Source organism: Ascaphus truei, unplaced genomic scaffold (genome assembly GCF_040206685.1).
Source record: "Ascaphus truei isolate aAscTru1 unplaced genomic scaffold, aAscTru1.hap1 HAP1_SCAFFOLD_683, whole genome shotgun sequence".
NCBI lineage: Eukaryota > Metazoa > Chordata > Amphibia > Anura > Ascaphidae > Ascaphus > Ascaphus truei.
This window is the reverse complement of record NW_027457016.1, coordinates 112,075-132,107: the sequence shown is the minus strand read 5'-3', so window position 1 is coordinate 132,107 and position 20,033 is coordinate 112,075. Positions and strand designations below refer to the sequence as shown.

The following is a 20,033-nucleotide window of genomic DNA, read 5'->3' as shown; positions in this document are numbered from 1 at the left end:
CATGTACCATATGGTATTTAATTGTGTTCATATGTAGCTCACTTCAGATTTTTATTTCGCTCATGTACCGGTGTGTGAAACCAGCTGCAATTAATATGTAATCACAGCATAGAGAAGAACACAGGGGGTGGGGTTGGGCACCGAGCCAGATCACAGGGTCATGTTACGGTCAAGTCTTGTGGGACGGCTTACAGGTGGTAGAAACAAATAAAAGGTCAGGGTGCTGTCACGTCTTGGGGGAGGGACTACAGTTGTTAGAAGCTGACAAGGTGAACAGAAGTTCATCACATTCATTTGAAAGGGTATTTCTCTGAAGACTTTCACCCACCAGGCCACTATATATGAAAACGTACGTTAGTCATTCGTTCACTCATATCTTCTTTTTACCTTATAGATACGCCACATTATCACACCAGTACCATCTGTGAGCTACACACTGCATGTGTTGATGAGTGTCAGCCACATTGAGCGCTACACCTGCTTCTCTTAAATGTTCAGACAGATCACTAAAAACATTCCTTCACATTTCCACAATTAGGTACTGAATTGTAAACAGAGTCAACTTTGCTGTCATGGTAGTGATGTACATTATTATTGTTGGATTACTACACAACATATGCAGTGTATGTACAACAGAACACTTAATTTTACAACGCATTCCTGCATGAACATTGTATGTTGTATGGTTTTTACAATAAATGTGCCAATTAGGTTCACATGTACATTGATGTTAAGATGGATAATGTACAGCTTGCCAGAAACATATCATTGTCATTTCGTTATGTGATGCTGATATTTAGCCATAAATACTCCCACTACACAAACTGAATGTTAATTATGTACACATGTCAATAAAATTGTTATGTTATTCTTCTATATAGTTGCTCCTGAAGCTCATGTGTCACCTGACACTGAACATGTCTCATCACCTGGCTCATCCAGCTCATCATCAAGCATGGAAGGTGAGTGTATGAGGGGCAGCACATCTAATGTGTACATTTGTAGATGTTAATTTGCCATGCTAAATAAATGCCTTTCACATGTAATTAACTTCACATCAGTTATTGTCACAGAAGATGTAGTGTTTCCTGACAACATGTATTGTGTGTGTTGTAAACTATCAGCTAGGAGTTGTGAGGTTACAACAAACTTTCATTCATTCTTCTTTCACACTGAGTCGAAACATCATTGTTACTTCAAGCATAAACTTTTAATTTGACACAAATTAAAAATTATGGAAACATGTTATGTGTTACACTATGAGAACAACTATCATTATATTGAAAAACAAGTGAAAGTTCCATGGCAGTTCATAATGTCTTTCTTTATTTGTAGAACCAGATGTTGCCACTCAAGGACAAATTCACTCAAGTGACCATGAAGATGTTCCCACTCCTGGATTAACCCAGCATTCAAGTCCTCCTGCTCGTGACACCTACTCAGCTATTGCAGCTTCTGAAGAAAGAATCTTGGATGAAGAAAATCGTCGCCATTCAGAAATTATGTCAGTGCTTGAAAGGATGATATCACTGCAGGAAAGGTCAATATCACAAATGTCACAAATTGAAAGCGTCATCATCCAAGTTCCTAAAGAAATCCAAAATGTAAACAGGACATTACAAGCAATAGTTGTGTAACTAAGCCAAGCAAATCAGTTGCGAATTACTGCAAGAGAACAACAATTCCACTTTACCCCATCAGAGGATGGATCTTTACATGCTGCTACTTTTTCTCCAGAGTCATCAGTTCTTCATTCCCCAGTTCTGGATGATACCTGTACAGTAGGTGCAAGTTCTGTGCAGGTCCCTCTCAACATCCAACCGCTTTCATCTGTTCAAAATCAGGAACGGACACCTACAAATGAGACACGAAAAAGAAAGTTAGGGCAACAATTACTACTAACCAGCTTTTGGAAAAAGATTAAAACACCAAAACAAGAAACTGCTCCCCCATCAGTCGTGCAATGTTTAGCAACTGCTTCACAACGGCCACAGGCCACACCCAGTGCCCCGGAAGTGCAACAGCCCACACCCAGTGCCACTGAAGTGCCACTGAAGTGCCACAGCCCACACCCAGTGCCCCTGAAGTGCAACAGCCCACACCCAGTGCCACTGAAGTGCCACAGCCCACACCCAGTACCCCTGAAGGACAACAGCCCACACTTAGTGCCACTGAAGTGCCACAGCCCACACCCAGTGCCCCTGAAGTGCAACAGCCCACACTTAGTGCCACTGAAGTGCCACAGCCCACACCCAGTGCCCCTGAAGTGCAACAGCCCACACTTAGTGCCACTGAAGTGCCACAGGCCAGTACAAGTCGTACAGTTAAGGCCAGAGTAGTTGGCAAAGGGAAAAGGCAAACACAACAGCCAACAAGCAGGCCTGTGACTTGCTCTCAAAAGGATAAACAAAAATAAATAATCACATTCACTAAATTTGTTGGTGTCCTGGTGGTGTTTACTGCAGACTATTTCATGCATAGTGTATGTATGATCATGTACAGATGCTTGATAACATTCAAGTATGTTCTTGTACACATGAATGTTTAGAAATGCTCACTGACTCAATTAAGGCATATTTAATAACCTATGAATATGTATTAATCATCAGTTGATTAATGGCACAACATTATTACACACTTGCCAAGTTTATAGAAGCTGACATTCACTTAGCTCTTGTTCAAGATGAGATGTATGTGGGTTTGTTTGGTAATGTAGATAGTCATTTCATGCTAATATTATTGACATACAACTTTAAGTAACTACCCATATAACAGCATACATTTGGATGTTGTGTTTTCTGGTGTCTTAACTCTGTAACACATTACTTACCTTAATCTTCTTTCATAGTTCATAATGTTGGCATGTGATCATGTATGAATTTTGGTTACAATAACAGATCTGTAAGTGTGTATGAATATATCTTTATTATCTCTGTATCTCTATGGATATATGTATACACACACAGTGTGTGTGTGTGTATATATATATAAACTGATATATATATATATATATATATATATATATATATATATATATATATATATATATATATATATATGACACTGTTGTCAGCAAACAGGCCTTCTGTTAATGAGATATAAATGTTAGGACACTTGCTAAAATTATGGTATCACTATGATTGAGCCCCTAATTCACTGAGCTGTATTTAACTTTCAATATGATTACAACAAGGCCTACTTACACACATCAATTGCTTTAGTTTAGCACTATATACAGTATATATACATTATATATAGTGCTAAACTAAAGCCATTGATGTGTGTAAGTAGGCCTTGTTGTAATCATATTGAAAGTTAAATACAGCTCAGTGAATTAGGGGCTCAATCATAGTGATACCATAATTTATATATATATTTATATATATATAAACCATAATACTGAGTTAAGTTATGGTGAGTAAAAAAAGTGACAAAAACCCTCCACAGGAAAGCAAATATGCAAATATAACTGTATGCTCATCTGCATGTCTTAGGCAGGTCTGCAACCCCGCCTTTCCCCATTATCACCCAGCATACAGCACTTCCACTGCAGCAAGGGATTCTGGGAAATGACATGCAAATGAGCACACAGTGTCACTTTTTGCCTCAATAACCATTTTTAACACGGTTCCCTATAGGCTTAAGCTTGCTGCATGGTCACAGCTTTGAACACAGCCAGGGTTAAGGTGCATACCCAGAAAACCACCCACAGACAGCTGTTTCGACCTTGATGGGTCTCATTAGTGTGGGGTTGATTTTACTGGGAATGCAAGAGAGGCTATGGGATAGGCTAAACCATAATACTGAGTTAAGTTATGGTGAGTAAAAAAAGTGACAAAAACCCTCCACAGGAAAGCAAATATGCAAATATAACTGTATGCTCATCTGCATGTCTTAGGCAGGTCTGCAACCCCGCCTTTCCCCATTATCACCCAGCATACAGCACTTCCACTGCAGCAAGGGATTCTGGGAAATGACATGCAAATGAACACACAGTGTCACTTTTTGCCTCAATAACCATTTTTAACATGGTTCCCTATAGGCCTCCTATATTAACCTTGAGTCTGATCCAGTTATTTGTTATCAGAACGATTTAAAGGAACTTCTTCTTCAAGCTTTAACAGAAGGTATCATTTCTAAAACGGAATTTAAGTTTCTATTTAATTCTCATCCACGTACACCTATCTTTTATCATTTTCCAAAGGTGCACAAGTCCTTGGTCAATCCCCCTGGCAGGCCGATTGTATCCGGGGGTGGAGTCAATGACGTCGAGCCTATCCCAGTATGTTGATTACCATCTTCAACCCTTTGTAGCTAGGCTCAGGTCGCATATTAGGGATACGCTCCACGTCATCAATTCCACCTCGAATTTAAAGTGGAAATCCACCTATCTATGGGCCACATGTGATGTGGCCTCTTTATACACTTGTATTGACCATGCCAGGGGTATTGAAGCGCTAAAATATTGGCTGGACAAGGATCTGTGTATTCCTAGGAGACATAAAAATTTCATTTTGGGTAGTTTTAGATTTATTTTAAATCACAATTAATTTTTGTTTGAAGATGTCTATTATGTACAGATCTGTGGAACGGCCATGGGCCCGAAGTTCGCCCCCAGCTATGCAAATCTCTTCATGGGATTTTGGGAGGAGAGTTTTGTGTGGCAAAATGATCAACTTGGGGCGGGCCTCGTGTACTATGGCCGTTTCATAGATGATATTATTTTTATTTTGGATGGAGAGGAGGCTGATTTATTAGACATTTTGAAATCATTTGACAATAATCCTTTGGGATTGAAGTTCACATTTAAAATAGATGCAGTTTCCATAGTCTTTTTGGATTTATTGCTTACCTTTGATGTGGACTTTAATATTGTCACATCCACCCACTTCAAAGAAGTTTCCGTTAATAATTACGTACACGCGTCCAGTAATCACCATAAACAATGGTTACACAATATTCCTCTGGGGCAGTTTCACCGTATTAGGAGAAACTGCTCCAGAGATATTGACTTTGTTCAGCAGTCGGAACAGCTCAGTCTCAAATTTCACAATAAGGGCTATAGTGATACACTAGTCTCGGAATCTTTCAGGAAAGTAAATTCCTTAGATAGGTCCCAATTGATCCATAAGTCAAGGACCAGTCAGGAGGGATCTCGTCTGGGATATAATTCACCGGTGATTGCTAGGAATACTGAGATTTCAAGTCTAAGATTTGTAACCACCTTTAATCAGTCCTTCAGAGCAATTCAAAGGATTGTTAGCAATCATTGGGGAGTTCTCAGATGTGATCCCCATTTGAAGGGCATTCTTCCGGATCGGGCTTCGATTGTCTACAGGAAGGCTAGAAGTATGAAGAGTATTATAGCTCCCACTAGACTTAGATCAAGAGATGCGTCTGGCACGTCCGCTACCAGTGGTCCAAATGGCAACCACAGGTGTGGACGAGGTCGATGCATTACTTGTAGACATTTGAAGACCCGGTCCGAGTTCAGTTCTCCCAATAGAGATATTATTTACCAGGTTAGAAACTATATAAATTGTCAGAGTTCCTTCATAGTGTATTGCATCCAGTGTGGTTGTGGTCAACCTTATATTGGCCGCACCACACGACCTCTCTGCACCCGCTTCCAGGAGCATAGGAGAAGTGTTATAAAGGGAACTATTTCTAATAGTATTTGCCGTCACTTTAAATCTATACACAATCAGGACACACAATCTATGACAGCTATGGGCCTTGAACACATTTCTCCCTGTGCTCTAGGGGGTGATCGGTTTAAGATCCTATGGCGACAGGAAACTTATTGGATCCACCAGTTGGGGACTCTTACCCCTGGTGGACTCAATGAGTGTCTGGATGTCAGTACACTAGTTTGATCTCTTGCCTTCTTTGACTCTCCTCGCTCTCTTGTACTGTAGGGAGGAATATTTTTCTGCCAGTTTCATTTCCCATCCCTCCTTCCCTTCCCTCCCTTTTCCTTTCCCCTTTCCCCCCTCCTTTTCCTCCCCCAATTTCTTCCCTCCTTTCCTCCCCTTCTTTTCCCATTTCCACCCTTATTTCCCTCCTATCCCACTATTCCCCCCTTCATTTCCATCCCTCCCTTGCCACTGTTCCTGGATTTCCCTCATAAAGATCATGTTTTCATCATTACCAAGTTTTTATTTATTTAATATATTTTTCGTCAGTTTTTATTATTCATCATTTTATTTTTTATTATTCTACATTCAGTTAATTGTATGCACTGTTACTGTTTGTCCTTGTCTTGGTTGCTTTTTCTTTCTCTTTCTCCCTGCCTATGGGCCCCCTTGATACTATTCATTGAATAATGGCACTTAATCTGGGGCCATTCCTGTATATGGATTCATATGTAGTTAGTCTCTGATCACAATATTTATGGTTATGTGTGTACATGTGTATATTTATGCATTCACTATTATATATTTAGGGTTGGTTTTTACCTCATTTGTGATGATTGTCATTCTGTTTACATACATGTATACACATGTAAGCATGTGTATATATATATGTGGTTTTTGGAATTATTTAGCTGTTAGGTGAATATTTTGAATTTTTTGTTATTTTATCTATTTATTTTTATTTAAATAATACATATTTCTTTAAATAATACATATTTCTTTTAATTCATTTTATTAGTGTATGATCTTTTGTTGGTAATATTTATACACTCTGGTTGTATCAGCAGTGTTGATTATGTTTTATATCTTTATATATTGTATGTGTTGATGTTTATTAATATGTACATCTGTATTGATTGGTTTATATGTGTATATTGTAACACTGGTAAGCAATTCAGTTATTTTTTTCACCTTATCTCTTGATTATTATTCATCCTGAAAATTTAGGAGTCACTGTTATGTTTATTGATGGTTTTTTTATAATCAATATTAGTCACTCGAATTTATTTTAGCCTTTCACATATAATCTATATAGTATTCTTTATTCATTTATTAATTATCTAGGTTACTCATAGCTTCCTTATAGCATCTAATTCTTCCCATCATAATTATATATATATATATATATATATATATATATATATACACAAGTTTATTATCCATATCCTCTACTTGTGCCAGGTATTACATGACCCACCTCACACGGGGCTGTCAGTGTCAAAAAGAACACTAAGGGTTAATATATGTTGTTTATACGGTTGCTAAGCAACCAACAGGCTATAAGTATCCAGGAACGTTGTTCTCTCTATTATCAGCCCTTTGAGAAAGTCGCCCTCTGGTGATGAAATGCGTCAGGGACTCTGATTGCGCAATTACGTCATGACGACGTTGCGCACGTGCACGAGGCTGCATCAAGCGCGAGATTCATACTGCGGCCATTCAAGGTGGAGAGGTGATTTCTGGGACCCCATGGACTGATTTCGAGTCGGCAAACTACACCTCCGGCCTCCGGTGAGCTACGACTTCTTCACGCAGCCCTGAGGGAGCCTATATTTGCAGACCTTTGCAGCACAGAGACCGGATGGTGGTGATATTATCACAAATTGCTTTATTGTCATTTTACTCTTGTGAGTGCGTTTCTTTCCCCCCTACCCTCCTCCCTTCCCTTTTAATATTAAATACACAGCTTTATGCTATGGGGCGTGCGCTCTCTCTCTTTTCTCGATTCTAGGCACCCTTGGATGTGGTCCATCCAATGTGAGAGCAGCCAGAGACCCCCATATCAGCATCAATCATTTATCTTACTCATGGACTAATTTCAAGGACTGGTTGGACTCTTTACTTTTCTTTTTACACTGTTGCACTTACACATTGTTTATTTTGTTAAGTTTATTGTGTTATATATTTTTGTCTATGTTGATATATATTTAGATCTAGTTACACGTACAGTAGTATATTCACACAATTTAGCTTTATCACTTTAGTCACCATTGAGGTTCTATATTAGTCATACTCTGGCGCTACTACCTTTGTTCCTATATATATATATAGTCAATGAAAAAATAGTTTGCACTCACGGTTTCTCAAATTAAGGCAGATGCTCGTCCCATATAGAAACATGTACAGGCTAACCAGGGAAATCCAGGTAATAAAGAGACAGCACACCGCAATATAATGAAGTAAATAAAGTGTATTAACAACACACGGCAGTCAACGTTTCGGTCCTAAAAAGGAAGGTCCTATTCTGAGGACCGAAACGTTGGCTGCCCTGTGTTGTTAATACACTTTATTTACTTCATTATATTGCGGTGTGCTGTCTCTTTGTTACCTGGATTTCCCTGGTTACCCTGTATATGTATATATATACACATATATATATATATATATATATATATATATATATATTAAACCAGCACTCCGGTAGTCGTTGGAATGGTCTGGTGCTAGTCCCATATAATTATACTGAAGATACCTTATCATCCGGAAGAACAGCACAGCAGAGACAGCACATGGTAGTCAATATTAAAAAAACTGTATTAAAGAACACATAAATCAACATTTCAATCTCACAGAGGGATCTTCTTCGGGGAGGGGGGGGGTGTACATTGCTACCATACCCATGGGAGACTTTATACCTTCTGCCCAGTGCCACTAATTACAGGTTCCCAGACACCCACACGTTTTCTGTCCCAGGTGTCCTCAATCCCGATCGGGTGGCCATCTTGAACATACATTATCCTCTACGCCGGCTGCTCAATGAGACCAAATCAGCTGTTGTTTACATCTGAAGCAGTGGAGCGTTCCTGGTTGGTATGGCAACCATGGTGCACATGAGCCATGCATTAATGCGGTTTCCTGTCCCAGATGTCCTTAATCTGGATCGGGCAGCCATTATGGTAATGCATAATCCTCGTTGCTGACTTCTCAGTGAGACCCGATCAGCTGTTGTGATGTAGCTGGCATTCCTGGTTGGTATGGCAACCATGGTGCACATGCGCTTATTATTATTGCGGCTGTCATTGATACGAGTACAGGAGATTCCTTGGATCTTTGGTTCTAGAACTGCAGAAATAACACCAAATACAAATAGTGAGGGAAGGGTAAGTGAACAACGTGAGGGAAACATAACAGCACTATCCAGCGGTGATCCCAATAGAGGATTTGATATTATACTGACCATATTTGCTTGTGTATATATTGCTATCTATTTGTCTACCATAATATAGAGTCATTCAAATTGTTTATTTCAACATTCTCTGCTCTTCCATGAACTGATTTATGTTTCCCTCACTTTGTTTTGTTTGTTTCAGTTTTGTGCAGCGCTTTTCTTGTTGAATCCATTTTCTTTTCCAATTCATCAGTATGGTCTCCAATATGAGTTATGTCCCTTCATCTCAGATTGAGGGATTTGAGATGAACAGTTTTTTCAGGTAATTTAAAAAAAATCACTTTTTGTGATTAGTTCTCTCTCCACACATGCACTCCTTTCCCTCCGTGATTCAGAGCCATAACTGGATGCCGGTGACGTGGCTCTTCCCGCCTACGCCATCTCAGGGTTTTTGAAATATATTTTTAAGTCCAGCATTGTCATTCTCTTCTGCGACCTTGTGGTCATGCTCATGTGATCGGGGATTGAGGCCTGAAGTGTATTTGTGTGGTTGGGGTGTTCAATTACCGTTTTAGTGCTTACTAGTGCAGGGTATTGGCAGAGCTTTTAAACTAAGCTGCCATACCCGCAGTTGTCGCGCATGCACCTCAATTTGTATTTGTAATGGTATTTTGTATATTTTCACATTAATAGTAAGAGGGAGACAACACTAAGTGAATTATCTTGTGTTTGAAAATATTTGATTTTTACTAAAGCTTTCCCCATATTCAGAGCAGTTATAGGGTCCCCCCGTGTGGATTCTTTGGTGTGTTACAAGATTTGATTTCTGACTAAAGCCTTTCCCACATTCAGAGCAGTTATAGGGTGTCTCCCCAGTGTGGATTCTCTGATGTGTAACAAGAATTGATTTCAGACAGAAGCTTTTACCACATTCAGAGCAGTTATAAGGCTTCACCCCTGTGTGGACTCTTTCGTGTGTAAAAAGATTTGATTTCTGACTGAAGCTTTTCCCACATTCAGAGCAGTTATAGGGTCCCCCCTTGTGGATTCTTTGGTGTGTTACAAGATTTGATTTCTGACTAAAGCCTTTTCCACATTCAGAGCAGTTATATGGTGTCTCCCCAGTGTGGATTCTCTGATGTGTAACAAGAATCGATTTCAAACAGAAGCTTTTACCACATTCAGAGCAGTTATAAGGCTTCACCCCTGTGTGGACTCTTTCGTGTGTAAAAAGATTTGATTTCTGACTGAAGCTTTTCCCACATTCAGAGCAGTTATAAGGCTTCACCCCTGTGTGGACTCTTTCGTGTGTAAAAAGATTCGATTTGTGACTGAAGCTTTTCCCACATTCAGAGCAGTTATAAGGCTTCACCCCTGTGTGGACTCTTTTGTGTGCAAGAAGATCCGATTTCAGACGGAAGCTTTTCCCACATTCTGAGCAATTGTAAGGCTTCACCCCTGTGTGGACTCTTTCGTGTGTAACAAGAAACGATTTCTGACTGAAGCTTTTCCCACATTCAGAGCAGTTATAAGACTTCACCCCGGTGTGGACTCTTTTGTGTGTAGCAAGATTAGATTTCTGACTGAAGCTTTTCCCACATTCAGAGCAGTTATAAGGCTTCATCCCTGTGTGGACTCTTTCGTGTGTAACAAGAAACGATTTCTGACTGAAGCTTTTCCCACATTCAGAGCAGTTATAAGGCTTCACCCCTGTGTGGACTCTTTTGTGTGTAGCAAGATTCGATTTCTGACTGAAGCTTTTCCCACATTCAGAGCAGTTATAAGGCTTCACCCCTGTGTGGACTCTTTCGTGTGTAACAAGAAACAATTTCTGACTGAAGCTTTTCCCACATTCAGAGCAGTTATAAGGCTTCACCCCTGTGTGGACTCTTTCGTGTGTAACAAGAAACAATTTCTGACTGAAGCTTTTCCCACATTCTGAGCAATTGTAAGGCTTCACCCCTGTGTGGACACTTTCGTGTGTAACAAGATTTGATTTATTGCTGAAGCTTTTCCCACATTCAGAGCAGTTATATGGCTTCACCCCTGTATGGACTCTTTCATGTGTAACAAGACTTGATTTCTGACTAAAGCTTTTCCCACATTGACAGCAGTTATAAAGCTTCAACCCTGTGTGGATTCTTTGGTGCGCAACAAGATGTGATTTCTTAATGAAGCTTTTTCCACATTCAGAGCAGTTATAGAATTTCTTCCCAGTATGGACTATTTGTTGTATAACATTACCGTATTTCACACTGTAGGTTTTCATGTCTTTGCTCTTTAAACCCTCTCCTTGTCTTGTCTGGTATTGTGCGGTCTGTAGGTTTAGTAAAATGCTGTTGATGTATATAGCCGAGTTTCTTGTAATCTTCTTCCAATTCTCATACAGACTTATGCCTTGTTGAAGTCCTTAAAAATAATATTTCCATTAACACCTCCTGTAATTTATGATGTTTGGGACATTTCTTACATTGCTTCTTGTTCACAGATCAGTCATGTGCTGAAGATATATCTATGGTGAGAAAATTTATTAATGTAACATTGTTGCATTGCAAAGTACATCTGGATGAGAAAGACATGTTAATTGAGTTCAACATTTATAAAATTCTACTTGTGCAATATACTGAATATAATTGAAGTTACATTGTTATATTAGTTATATTTACATTCACCCAAAAGAAGACAAAGAAACACCCCAATGAATCATTTTACAATTATGTCTCATAAGTGGCAATGAATATTTCCTCCTCACTCCAGTAAGGGAAATCACATTTCTCCCTGTATCAATGTTCTTCATATATTGTTCTGTTCTGTAGGTATGACATATTACAAAGTGAGCTTATACAATAGTAGATGAGAAAAAGTTATTTTCAATAACTTTTGCTGTACTTTGTGATATATTAACCCTTTAGTGCAGGGGTGGGGAACCTTTTTTCGGCCAAGGGCCATTTGGATATTTATAACATCATTCGCGAGCCATACAAAATTATCAACTTAAAAATTAGCCTGCTATATTTGGTCAAACATTTAATTAACTCACCCCTAATGTGATGGCTGGAACTGCTTCTCTTTGGTGAGGCGTGTGATGTTAGCTGGTATTGATGATGTTGCTACTCGCAACTGGTTTTCCAGGTTTGGGTGGGTGACTGACTGACTGACACTTGTGTGACTGACTGACACTTGGGTGACTGACTGACACTTGGGTGACTGACTGACACTTGGGTGACTGACTGACACTTGGATGACTGACTGACACTTGGGTGACTGACTGACTGACACTTGGGTGACTGACTGACTGACACTTGGGTGACTGACTGACACACACTTGTGTGACTGACTGACACTTGGGTGACTGACTGACACTTGGGTGACTGACTGGCACTTGGGTGACTGACTGACTGGCACTTGGGTGACTGACTGACACTTGGGTGGTGGGTGACTATGACTGACTGTGGGTTGGTGTCTGTATTCTCTCACACACACACACACAAATCGGAGCAGGGGGGGGGAAATCACACACTCTCAGACCCTCTCACTCATACACTCACTCTCTCACTCACTTTCAGAAACTCTCTAAACAAGAATGGCAATCAGCTGCAAGAAGTGGCAATTTGAGATGCATGAGGGACGGTCTGACAGCTTAGATCACACTGAGTCATTTTATGGGGCACAGATCATTGGGGGGGGGGGTGTCTGCAAAAGTTAACCATACAACATGTATTGAAGTCAAGGAGACCAATGATGCTGGGATTAGGCGTCAGGCCTGGTGGGGTCCCAGGGCCCTCCAGCCTTTCTCCTGTCAGGGCCCTGCATAGCTCCCTCTCGTCTTACACTGCGGCACTGCGGAGCAGGTGGCCTCCTCCGCAGCTGCTGCCCGGTGTGGGGAGAGGCGGTAGTGAGGTGTCTCTCCCTCCGCAGACTCGTTCTTCTATCCCCCAAGCCTCTTATACCCCCTCCCCCCCATTCCCCAAGCCCCACTCCTCTTATACCCTCTCCCGCCCAGAGCGCTGCTTACCCACGCCACCCTGGTGATACTCAGGTCCTTCATCACCTCAGGCGGCTGCTGCCACACACAGTGACACACAAACACAGTGACACAGTGACACAGTGACCGTGACACACACACACACAACACACACACAGAGACAGTGAGACACAGAGACAGTGAGACACACACACATAGAGACAGTGACACACACACACACAGAGACAGTGACACACACAGAGACAGTGACACACACACAGTGACAGTGCCAGACACACACACAGTGACAGTGCCAGACATACACACACACAGTGACAGACACACACAGTGACAGAGACAGACACACACACAGTGACACACACACAATAAGCCCACCTCTGCAAACACACAAAATTAAGGCCTCTCCCCCCTTGGGGTGGGTAAGGTGCCTGGGAGGGGGTGTAAGGGGACATGTGGGTTACCTGGGGCCCGTGGATCGGCTTCTAGAGCAGCATAGGTAGCCATTGCAAATGAGACTGGCAGGCCCGTGGAGCCTAAAGGGAGGGACAGAGGGGCAGAGCCCGGCATTACTGGAGGAGAGAAAGGAGGGGGGCAGTGCTGAGGGAAGGGGAGGCCCGGCTTGCACCCTACACTTGCTCCATTTAGGAAGAGGCGGGCCAAAAAAAAATCTTGGCAGAATAACAGCATGGGCAGCCAATCAGGAGAGGGGGAGTTTCTTTTTTTTTTTAAACGTTCTTGCAGGCTTGCTTCCCAGGGGCCGGACCAAATGATTTTGCGGGCCTTATATGGCTCGCGGGCCGGACGTTCCCCACCCCTGCTTTAGTGGCTCAAGGGGTGAGCTAGCCATTGGCATCCAATGACTATCTGACCACTGCCGTCTACAAAGGGGTAAATATACTGCTTACACTAGACTAACTGGGCTGATTAACTAAAATAGGAACAAACGTTGCCGGCACAATGCCACATAATTTTCCCTGTTTTGTGCTACACTGCAATTATATCTGGTTAACAAACATTGCCCTAAATAATGGTGCAAAATGTAAGAAAATATACACTTCCCCAGCTTATTGCCGCAGCGAAGGTTATTCCCACCTTTCTCCGAGGGGAAGAAATCCCTTTATAATTACATGTCTATGCTTAGACCATTGCCACAGTCATAAGCATGGAAAATAGTATTATTATTTATTTGCCAGAGTTATGTATATTACATAATCAGTTACATACAAGTAACCTGGTGCTACATTGATGACATTTTGTTTATTTGGCAAGGTGACCAACAACTTGACACTTTTATGACATATATGAATAGTAACAACCTAAATCTTACATTTATTTTCACTAGTAGTCCTCAATCAATTGAATTCTTAGATTTCGCTATTTGTTTCACAAAATGTTATTCACACTCAAACGTTTTTTAAGAAAGTTCAAGCTAATAATTATTTAAGGGCTGATAGTCACCACAATCCAACTTGGGTTAATAACATCCCCAAGGGCCAATTTATTAGACTGAAGCACAACAGTTCCACAAATGAGTCCTTTAAAATCCAGGCACAGGAATTGGGAAATAAATTCTTAGACAAAAAATACCCTTTACACAAACTAGATGCCACTATATTGGAAGTGGAAGCAATGGACAGAAATGAATTATTGAAATACAAAGTTAAACCAGATAATACAATGGCTGAAGTGCCTTTTATTACACAATTCAATCAAATGGCACCAGCAATACGCAGAATTCTGCGAAAACATTGGCCGATCCTTTAAAAGGAAAACGATCTGGCCAAAATTCTACCTGCCCAACCTAATATTATTTTCACCAAAGCATCTAATATTGGAAACAGACTAGCACCAAATTGCCCACTAACACGTTCTATTAAACCCAACAATTTAATTAGTCAAGGATATATTTGTAATAGATGCATAGCCTGCACTTTTAGTTGTAAAAGCACATCATTTACTTCTAATGTCACATCGAGAACTTACAAGATCTTGTCTCACGTCAGCTGTAACAGTACATTTGTCATCTATCTCCTGGAGTGTCCCTGCGGTCTGCAGTACAGTGGCGGCCGCCCTGAGTCTAAATCGGCTAGATCCGCGGGTCTCAGATAATCTCGGTCAGGTGCTTTTTTTTTTGTCCGGAGTGAATTGCGTTATTTTAGCGCTCGTGATATTAGCATTTTATTCTCGCTGTCTGCAATACTGCAATGCCGTGTAAAAACTCAGGGGGGCGTTTGCGAGCTGTTGTCTTGGAAGTCTAATACCTTCGCGGTTCAACCTACGTCAGTACACAGTCTGTGTGTGCGCGCGCAGTAATTGTAAATTTGCATTTTTAAAGTATACATGCATTTGCAGTGCTGTACTGTACAGTATGTCTCATTTGAAAATTGTTGAAACACATAGATGTGTACAGTACTGTAACAGTGTCACATTTCGGCATATACAGCGCTCTCCCCTCGCTCAGGATAATTAACTGCACTGCAGGGTATTTCAACTTCTTATCTTCTCTACAATGCAGTACATCTCTCCCACACCATTCCTTTGAACGTGTGTCTGGTTGCAATCACATTCCTGCTTGACAGCAGGTGATTACTGCGCATGCACCTGTAACTTCGCCCACCACTGCTTGCTTGAGTAAGTGTCAAAGAAAAAAAAAAATATTCTAATTTTTTTTCTCCACAAGCCTGCAAAAACCATCTTGATACTGTATTACGATATTCAATCTGTGCTGTAGCTTTTGACTGCGACCCTGTGCGTTTGACTGCACATGGTTGATTTGTGTCCTTTTTAAGTACTGTATTTGGGGGTGTAGGGATCATATTATTATGATGAACTGACTTTTGAAATTAAAGTATGTCATTATCTTTGAACTTCATGCAGCTGTACCCTGTAGCCCCCTCCCCCACGAACACACACAAGGCTCGCTCAAGGATTTGAAACTCCAGTCATTAATTTTCTGAAGCTTGACATTGTGTTCTTAATCCGTCCATAGTCGAGCGTCAGTCACCTCACTGCGCCTGCGTGTAATCCTCTTTGAGATGGGAGCTAGCTGATTACTGCGCATGGCTCACCCAACCCCCCCCAACTCTTTGAGGCTTTGTTTACGGTAACGCTTTGGAAAATCCCTTCTCGAATTTGATATGTAAATCTGATTTGCACAGCATTGTGAGAATTGAGAGTTAAAAAAACCATTAACTGATTCATGTTGTTTTGTCATTCATTCTTTTACTTTGGTGTACTGTAGGTGTGTGTAGGTGTGTGTGTGTGTGTGTGGGGGGGGGGGGGGGGGGGTTGTCAATGATTATGATTAGCAGGAATGTAAATAAATATTTATTTTACCAGGAACAAAAAAAATAAATAAAAAAAAGCTTTCAATTGTGTTTTTAATCAGTCCCTAGCAGAGCATCACCTCTCTATGCACCTGCATGTAATCCTCTTTGGGATGGGAGCTAGTTTATTACTGCGCATGCGCCTGTAACTTCACCCACCACTGCTTGCTTGAGTGACCAAAAAAAAAAAAAAATTATTATAATTTTTTAATTGTCATTTTCTCCACAAGCCTGCAAAAACAATCTTGATATTACGATATTCAATCTGTGCTGTAAGCTTTTGACTGCGACCCTGTGCGTTTGACTGCACATGGTTGATTTGTGTGCTTTTTATGTACTGTATTTGGGGGTGTAGGGATCAAATTATTATGATGAACTGCCTTTTGAAATTACTGTACTGTATGTAATTTCTTTGAACTGCTGCACAGCTAATCCTTCATGCAGCCCCCTCCCCAACGCACACACACAAGGCTCGCTCAAGGTTTTGAAACTCTTATCGACAGACACCCCCAGTCATTAATTTTCTGAAGCTAGTCATCGTCCCTAGCCGAGCGCCAATCACCTCACTGCGCCTGCGTGTAATCCTCTTTGAGATGGGAGCTAGCTGATTACTGTGCATGACTCACCCAACCCCCCCCTCCAGAGTCATTAATTTTCTGAAGCTAGTCATTGTGTTTTTATTCCGTCCCTAGCCGAGCATCAATCACCTCACTGCGCCTGCGTGTAATCGTCTTTGAGATGGGAGCTAGCCGATTACTGTGCATGACTCACCAAACCCCCCCCCCCCCTAACCCTTTGAGGCTTTGTTTACGGTAACGCTTTGGAAAATCCCTTCTCGAATTTGAAATGTAAATCTGATTTGCACAGCATTGTGAGAATTGAGAGTTAAAAAAAACATTAACTGATTCATGTTGTTTTGTCATTCATTCTTTTTCTTTGTTGTACTGTAGGTGTGGGTGAGGGGGGGTTATCAATGATTATGATTAGCAGGAATGTAAATAAATATTTATTTTATTTTATCAGGAACCAAAAAATACAAATGTAAAAATAATCATGAATAATACATAATGCAGTCTTTATTAAGTTCTTCTGGCAGATTGAAATTGGATAAACATTTATAAAACATGGATAAACATGAATAATGCACATTTATAATAATATTATTTAATAATATATAATTTATAATATATATATAGTAATATAATTTTTTCCGTCTTTATCTTCTTCCTCATTCTGTGTACAGTACAGTAGTTCATTGAGAGAGGAGAGGTTTTGTGTACATCATTACTGCTGTTTATATACTGTACACTTGACAGTACACTTGACTGTACACAACACCCCCCCTCTCCCCCAGTCTATCCTTTTTTCCTGAAAAGACAAGAAAACAAAAAATGAGTGCAGTTATGTGCGTACTGTATTATGGCATTGTGTGATGTGTAGTACTACAGTAGATGGCTGGTGCTGCTTTCTCTGGAAAGAAAAAAATTGAGCAGTTAGGTGCATTCTGTATTATGGCATTGTGTACTGTACAGCTACTCCACATTGGACTACAGTAGGCAGTTAGTACTATCAAACTAGTCTATACTGGAACTACAGTATACTCTGACTACTGTTAAATACTATGTAACCAGATGGCTGGTGCTGCTCTCTCTGGAAAGAAAAAAATTGAGCAGTTACTGTACTGTAGGTGCATACTGTATTATGGCATTATGGCATTGTGTATGCAGTTACTACTGTCCAACTAGTCTATACTGGAACTACTGTATACTCTGACTACTAGGAAAGAACAAATCTGTGCCATACTTACCTGTATCATACTGTACTTACAATACTACAGTACAGTACTACTTTCCTGATGCTTGCCCATTACGTGCGACCACAATGGGCAACAGTCGCAATATGGTCAATATATTTATTGCAGCGTTCCACGGTGAGTACATCGTTCCAAAAACTCAGTATGCCTTTCACCAACTCATCCTTTTTGGAGGGTTTCACCACTTTCCGGACATGGTCCTTCAGCTGATGCCAGACCATTTCGATCGGATTGAAGTCTGGCGATCTGTCATTGGAAAAAAAGGGCAATTAGTTTAAGAGATACAGTACACAGTAAAAACAGTGGGAAAAATATGAGACACGGTTACCGCACTTACTCCGCTGGCGTCTTCACCCAGTTGATACCGCGCTCAAGGATATGCGCTGTTGACACGGTGTGCTTCGGATCGTTGTCCTGGTAGAAATGGTGACCATCCGGGAACTCACTTGTGGTGTATTCCACTATCTCAGGCACAATTTTGTCTTGGAAGAAAGCTTTATTCATGATTCCTATAACAAGAAAAGAAATGTGCTCAAAAAACTGCACAATAGTACAGTACAGTGCATAAGGCTAAACTAGTACAGTACAGTGCATAAGGCTATATTATATTTTATATATTTTACCTTCAAAGATGACAATGCACCCTGGTCCACGCCTAGAGATGGCACCCCACACATGCATCTTCACGGGGTGTTTTGGCCGCGGCTTCATAGATATGCGACCTTTTTTGTGGAATGCAAAGGTGGCAAATCTCTGGAGCGATACAGTAGACTCGTCAGTGAAGATGCAATCCTGAAACGTTTCCCCACTGTCGATCCATGCCTGGGCCTGGACCACTCTTTTGATTTTGTTTATGTCCCTTATCATGGGGTACGCTCTGTAATGACAAGGAATAAATAATTTTAGCGGTACAGTACAGTTTCTAAAACAACACTTTTACCTCCTGTACTGTCCATTACTAACCTCACACGTCCATATTTCCATCCAATTCTGCGTCTCATCTTCTTTATGCTGGTCTCGGATACAGTCAGATTGTGATTTTCCTGCAGAGTGTATTTGACCCTTAATGCACTCTTCGCATCATTCTCCTCACTTATTTTGTCGACCAGAAGAGTTGTCTCCCTACAATGTAAAGAAAAACAATCTGGTAAGTTACAGTGCAGTAGGCCACAAGCACAGCACATCATTTGGTGTAAAAATAGTATACAATGAGATATTGTTCTATAAATATGCAGCAATATAAAAAATATATACTGTTGTAATATAGATATACCAAAATCACAAAAATATTAGATACAGTAGATCTACAGTACACAATATATTGTTCTATTAATATGAAGCAATATAAAAAATATATATACTGTTGTAATATAAATCTACCGAAATCACAAAAATATTAGATACAGTAGATCTACAGTACACAATATATTCTATTAATATGCAGCAATATAAAAAATATATATACTGTTGTAATATAAATCTACAGAAAACTATAAAATTAGATACGGTAGATCTACTGTACAATATTTTATATATAAAAAAAATTAAGTTATATAAATATACTTAGGCCTGGGACCCGCTGCGCTCGTTGGCGCGGGCGGCAATGTAGCGAGTTCCCCACCAGCAGGGGAATTCTCGCGAGCCGGTCCCGGTCCCCACTGGCTGCACAGCTGATCACACGCTGTGGCGCGTCAGCCGCTAGGAGACACCACAGAATGGTGTTTCCTAGCTTCGACGCGTCACGTGGTGTGGCTGTGAGCCAATGGGGAGGGGAGGCTGTGGGAGGAGGAGAGGCTTCGGGGAGCGGGGAGGAGTGTGGAGTGAAAGCAGCGTGAGTGCCTCTCTGTGTGTGTGTCTGAGTGCGTGCGTGCCTGCCTGTGTGTAT

The 20,033-nt window shown here is 40.8% G+C and overlaps 1 protein-coding gene across 1 annotated transcript; it reads right to left on the bottom strand.

Moving 5' to 3' along the window:
- Nucleotides 1-8,296: 8,296 nt before the first annotated feature.
- Nucleotides 8,297-12,967, bottom strand: LOC142485959 (uncharacterized). The gene has a single exon (XM_075584614.1). The coding sequence runs from the start codon at nt 11,291-11,293 to the stop codon at nt 9,743-9,745; it is 1,551 nt and encodes a 516-aa protein (XP_075440729.1). The 5' UTR covers nt 11,294-12,967; the 3' UTR covers nt 8,297-9,742.
- Nucleotides 12,968-20,033: the final 7,066 nt, after the last annotated feature.

Bases quoted from the DNA above. Each gene is read 5' to 3' on its own strand.
- LOC142485959 (XM_075584614.1), bottom strand. From the start codon at position 11,293: ATGAAAACCTACAGTGTGAAATACGGTAATGTTATACAACAAATAGTC.